Source organism: Corvus brachyrhynchos, unplaced genomic scaffold, assembly GCF_000691975.1.
Source record: "Corvus brachyrhynchos isolate BGI_N302 unplaced genomic scaffold, ASM69197v1 scaffold122, whole genome shotgun sequence".
In the NCBI taxonomy this organism is placed as follows: Eukaryota; Metazoa; Chordata; class Aves; order Passeriformes; family Corvidae; genus Corvus; species Corvus brachyrhynchos.
Window position 1 is genome coordinate 381923 of NW_008236778.1, and position 5916 is coordinate 387838.

General features: G+C 57.0%; 1 protein-coding gene across 3 annotated transcripts in view; it reads left to right on the forward strand.

Moving 5' to 3' along the window:
- Positions 1 to 1385: 1385 nt before the first annotated feature.
- The window catches only part of CLK2 (CDC like kinase 2), an 8213-nt gene continuing 3682 nt past the window's right edge, over positions 1386 to 5916 (forward strand). Inside the window, exons 1-5 of one of the 3 annotated variants that reach the window (XM_008628719.2) lie at positions 1386 to 1555; positions 3060 to 3294; positions 4974 to 5070; positions 5417 to 5483; positions 5779 to 5895. In XM_008628719.2, coding sequence (XP_008626941.1) covers positions 1386 to 1555; positions 3060 to 3294; positions 4974 to 5070; positions 5417 to 5483; positions 5779 to 5895 — 686 coding nt within the window. Of the gene's footprint in view, positions 1556 to 3059; positions 3295 to 4973; positions 5071 to 5416; positions 5484 to 5778; positions 5896 to 5916 lie in introns of those variants that run through there. The other 2 variants (XM_008628720.2, XM_017727889.1) reach the window with 2 other exon arrangements.

Below are 5916 nucleotides of genomic sequence, written 5' to 3' on the forward strand. Positions count from 1 at the left end.
GCCCTGCCGGTGATGTCAGCGCAGGGCGGGGTCGGGGACGCAGCCGGGGGCATTTTGGATGGGGGAAATTGCCGCGGGAGCTCTTTGGGCAAAGGGAGCTCCGGCTTCTATTCCGGCCCTGGCACAGATTGCCCAGAGAAGCTGTGGCTGCCCCATCCCTGGGGTGTTTAAAGCCAGGCTGGACGGGTCTTGGAGCAGCCTGGGCTAGTGGAAGGCGTCCCTGCACATGGCAGGGGGTGGAACTGATTGAGCTTTAAGGTCCCTCCCAGCCCTTAACATTCCACGATTTTACGATTCGTGCTTGAAACAAAAATACGCGTGGGGAGCGTGTGAGAGCTGTGGAGCACGGCTTGGCAGGGTCTGAGGGGCTGCACCCGCTGTGCCATCTCACCTCAGGATCTTCTTGGCTCATATTCCCCCAGAGAGGCAGAGCTGAGGGTCTGCAGGGCTCTGTTAAAGTCCATTGGGAAGGGTAGGTTTGCTTCTGGGCGGATCCCCGTGGGCAGAGGATGTGTATCACAGATCTCCTGAGCTGGAAGGGATCCACAAGGATCATCAAGCCCCACTTCTGGCCCTGCACAGGACATCCCATGAATCCCACCCTGTGCATCCCTGAGAGCATTGTCCAAACGCTCCTGGAGCTCTGGCAGCTCCGGGGCCGTGCCCGTTCCCTGGGGAGCCTGGGCAGTGCCCAGCACCCTCTGGGGGAAGAACCTTTTCCTGATACCCCACCCAAACCTCCCCTGACACAGCTCCAGCTGTTCCCTGGGGTCCTGTCACTGGTCACGGAGAGCAGAGATCGGAGCTGCCCCTCCTGAGGAAGCTGCAGCCCCTGAGATCTCCCCTCAGTCCCAGCTGAACAGACCAAGTACCCCCAGCTGCACCTCGTGTGGCCCCCCCCCCAGACCCTTCCCCACCCTTGTCTCCCCTCCAAGTGTAGATGTCCCTTGCTTGGCAGTAAACCTGAGGCATCTCTTGAGGAGCTGCTCTCTGGGTGTCCATTACTGGTGCACAGGGACTTCGGTGATATCCAGGGCTTCATTTCACCTTCCCTCAGTTCTCCGTGGTGCTGCTTCCCACCTTCCCAGGGAGCTTAAAGAGAGAAGGTGCAAAAGCTGTTCCTGGAGCTGTGACAGTAGAGATGGGTGTGAAAAAGGGATGTGAACCTGGGAAAGAGAACCAAGGGGCAAGCACAGCCCCTGTGGGTGGTCTCATCCAGCCCTGTGGGGCTCTGGGATCTGTCAGAGGTTCCTCCCCTCTCTCTCAGATCCCCTGGCTCGCTCACACGCGCTGCTGGTGGCCTCCCTGCTCCTGTCCCGTGCAGCTGTTGGGGCGGTCCCTGCTGTCCCCAGGGGTGTCTCACAGGGTCCCCACTGTCCCCGCAGATGCCGCACTCCCGAAGGTACCGCTCGTCGGAGCGCAGCAGCCGCGGCAGTTACCACGAGCGCTACCGGAGCCGCAAGCACAAGCGGCGGCGGACGCGGTCGCGGTCGAGCAGCAGCGAGCGGGACCGGCGGCACCGGCGGGAGGACAGCTACCACGTCCGATCCCGGAGGTGAGGGGGGCTCAGACCTGCTCTGTTGTACAGAGTCACGGCGGTGTTGGGTTGGGAGGGAGCTCTGGGGACACGTCCAGGTGGATTTGGGATGTCTCCAGTGAGGGAGACCCCATGCTCGCCCTGGGCAGCTGTTCCGGTGCTCTGCCACCCTCCATGGGAAGAACTTCTTCCTCATGTTGAGGTAGAACATGGTGTGTTTTAGTTTATGGCCATTGCTGCCCATCCTGTCACTCGGCACCACTGAAAAGAGTCTGGTACTATCGTGACACCTGCCTTGGAGATATTAATATGCAATAATGACATTTCCTTTCAAGTCTTTTCTTCTCCAGACTAACCGGGCCCGCCTCCAACAGCTCATTAAGAGAGATGCTCCAGTCCCTTAATCATGGCCTAGTCATCCATACTCACCCAAGTTCTGTGTGACCTTGGCCTGCTCTGAGCTGTCACAGCCTGGGCAGTGCTTGTCACCAAACGCCCTCCACTCCCCTCTAGGGAAGCTTCCCTGTCCGACCACCCAGGAGCCCCTCTGGCAGTGCCACTCCACCACCTGAGCTGGGACCGAGGCCCCTTCGCAGCGGTGGCTTCAATGATCCAGTGGGTGCCCTGTTTGACTCCCTGCACACCCCACGCTCCCAGTCAGACCAGTTTCCGTACTGGCTCAGCCCTGGTTTCCCACAGCAGAGTCTCAGACATCTCAATCCTTAAAATTAATTTAATCTTGTTGCAATAACAAAATAACAGCTCTAGCTGGTGCCTCCAGGGAGGGATCCTGAACAAAGGACCCGCTGAGCTTTTATCCCTTCACAATCTCAGCACGGGAAGATCTGGGGTCCTCATCTCCAAGTGTCCCTGAGTGTCCTTCACCTAGCTGGGACACAGGTCCCTGTCCCCGTTGTTGTGCAAAGGGTTGGCAGTTCATGGCCCCTTGCCTTGTGCTCCCATCCCTCAGCTGCCACTATCCCTGGAGCTGCCAGCACTGAGTCTATCCCCTCTGCCGTGCTTTTGTGAGACACCTGGAGCGCTGCAAGGTTTTGGTGTTCCCAGCATAACAAGGACATTGAACTGTTGGAACAAGGCCAGAGGAGGCCAGGAAGTTGTTAAGAGGACTGGAACACCTTCCCTATGGAGACAGGCTGAGAGAATTGGGGCTGGGAGAGTTCTCCAGCCTGGAGAAGAGAAGGTTTTGTGAAGACCTCACAGCACCTTCCAGTATTTAAAAAGGGGCCTACAAAGAAGCTGGAGAGGCACCCTCCATGAGGAACTGTAGGGATAGGGCAAAGAGCAATGGGTACAAACTGAAAGAGAGAAAAATTAGGTTAGACATTGGGAAGAAATTCTTCCCTGTGAGGGTGGCGAGACACTGGCACAGGTTGGCTGTGGATGCCCCAACCCTGTCAGCGTTCAAGGCCAGGTTGGACAAGGTGATCTGGTCTAGTGAGAGGTGCGGATCTTTAAGTCCGTTCCGACCCTTCAACGTTCCCCTCTGCATCCCCCTGCCCAGCTACGACGACCACTCTGCAGACCGGAGGGCCTACGACCGGCGTTACTGTGACAGCTACCGGCGCAACGACTACAGCCGCGAGCGGGGCGACGCCTACTACGAGCCCGAGTACCGACATTCCTACGAGTACCGGCGCTCCCGGGACCGCGAGGGCAGCTACCGGAGCTGCAAAAGCAGCCGGCGTAAGCACAGGCGGAGGCGGCGCCGCAGCCGGTCCTTTAGCCGCTCCTCATCGGTGAGTATCCTGCTGTGCTGCGCCTGCCCTGTAACCTTTCTCTCCCAGGTGCCGAGCTGGGTAAGTAGAAAACTCACTTTCTAACGCTCTCTCAGACTCGGCTTGAACTGTGTGTTAGAGAACTTTTGGTGCAGAGTGTTCCTGCCCGCGTCCCTGTGCGCCATGGCCGGTGCTGCCCTGTGCCAGCTGGGCGCGGGTGGCTCAGACCCTCTGTCAGTGTTGCCCGCGCAGGTGGGAGGACAGGAGTGCCCCGCGGGGCTGGGGGGTCCCCAGGGTGGTGCTGCAGCTCCTCCCGTTCGGTGATGCTCGTGGAGAGCTGTGTAGGAGCCCCAGCCAGGCAGGATTTGTGCAAGGTTCAAACAGCCAGCGCTCAGCTGGTCCCAGTCCCAGAGAGCCTGTGACAGGTGGCTTGCCCCTGTGGTCTCTGTTTCAGGCTGTGGCAGGAAGCCCCTGGCTCTGAGGGTTAGAACCTGCTCCAGAGCAGGATCCTCCTGGGTGGGCCCAGCTGACGTGGGGTGTCATGTGAGGGGCTTTGCGGAGGAGCAGAGCTTTTGGACCACTCAGTTCAGGTGGAGGCAGAACCATCCCAGGCTCTTCCTGGCAGCATCCCTGGCTTTCTCTTCTTGTCTGTTCTGCTGTTCACCTTCCACTTCTGTTAGACCCCAGACATGTTCTCTGCTCTGTGTGTGGAGCTCTCAGTGTTGTCTGGTCTGTTCTGGCTCTGTGTCCAGGGAGGGGATTGGGGGCTGGATTAGGGTCCCAAGTCTGCTGGCTGGTTGCTCCCAGGTGTGGGGATACTTAGCCGAGGAACCGAAGGCAGGAATTTTCTCTTCTGTGGCATAAACCTCTTATCTGCCTCATCCCAGGCTGTCCCTGTTCCCTGTTGGGCTCTGCTTCTCTTCTGGAAGTTAGTCCTTCCAGGATCAGCTTCTTTGGGGGAGGGTCTAGGAGGTGTCCGTCTTTCCCCAGGCAGTCACTGCAAACTTTTGGTTTTGGATGGATCGTTGTATCTAGAGCTGCTTCTGAAATCTCGGAATTCATCTTTCCCTGAGTGTCGGGGCTGGGGGAAGCCGTGTGGGCGGTTATTGGAGTGGGATGGGGGTGCCTGTGGGGGCAGCCTGGGCTTGTGCAGGACCTCCCGGCACCTGACTCCTGCTGCCCTTGCTCTGCGGTGGCCGTGGGGCTGCTGGGAGCCCCTCCCCGTGGCCTCTGGCCCTCGGCGTGCTCAGGCAGTCCCCAGGACCCGAAGGCCAGTGCTGTTCCTCTCTGAGCCCCCGTGGGAGCGAGAGCAGCCGGCCCCTTCCATGCCCCTCGGCTCCCTCACTCTGACAGCTCTGCTGTCACACTGGTTCGGGTTGGGGCTGTTTGTAGGTTCTTTTTTTTCTTTTTTTTTTTCTTTTTTTTTTTCTTTTTTTTCCTTTTTTTTTTTTTTGCTACAACGAAAAGCAAACTGTTTTTTTCTTTTCTGAGCTAGTGTGTTGTATCTTGACATGTTCCCTTGCAATATCCCTATCGTTATATATTCCTCTGTGCCGTATGAATTGGCTGGGAATCTCCTCCTGCAACCCCTCCTCAAACAACCATGTGAATTTCCAAACCAACCAATGCGTGACGCTGGCTGCTGCGCTGGTTTGAAAATCTGATTGGTGAATGATGAATTCCCTGTCTGCCTGGGCCAGCAGCGGAGTCGACAGAGCAGCAGAAGGGCCAAGAGTGTGGAGGACGACGACGAGGGGCATCTGATCTATCGCGTCGGCGACTGGCTACAAGAAAGATGTACAGCCAAATCGTAACATAATTTAGCTCTCTAGTTAAGCTCCCATCGCAGTCGCAGATCTGTCTTATCTTTCTGTTTCATTTTATTTTCATTGTTTATTAAAGAGAAACCCTCTCCTTTTCCTTCCCCTTTTGTTAAAGCTACGTTTATATTGTGTATTGTTACTGAAGTGCCAGGGAATTAGGGCAGCTGCCTTGTGCAGCCGGTGTCAGCCTTCCGCTGCTCCGGTCTCTCCAGCTGTGTGCAGGTTAGGTGTTGCAATGCATTCTCCTCTGCCCTGTGTATCGCTGCAGCCAGGTCCTGCTCCCTCTCTCAGCTCCTTCCCTCTCCTTCTCTCCCTCCCAGATGAGATTATCAGCACCTTGGGGGAAGGCACGTTCGGCAGAGTGGTGCAGTGCATGGATCACCGGAGGTATGTGGGAACAGGAGAGACCACAGCTGGCAACAGAGCATTTTGGGCATCGTGTGGGAGCCTGGGGGTGAAAATCAGTCTCTTGGTTTCCAGTAGCCTCTGCTGCTCCGGGCACTCACCCTCTCGTGTTGCCCATGTGCTGGGGGAAGCTTCTGGGCTGTTTTGTAGCAGGGGAAAGGGCACAGCCTTGGTGGACACCCCTTAATAATAACCTGCTCGAGCAAGGGTGGGGAGGCTGGTCAGAAGGTCCCTTTCACAGGGCTCACCTTGTGCTTTCTTCCTGTTTCTCCCACAGGGGTGGTGCACGTGTTGCTCTGAAAATCATTAAAAATGTAGAGAAATACAAAGAGGCTGCTCGACTGGAAATCAACGTGCTGGAGAAAATCAACGAGAAGGATCCTGAGAACACGAAGTGAGTGTGCCCTGGTGTTCA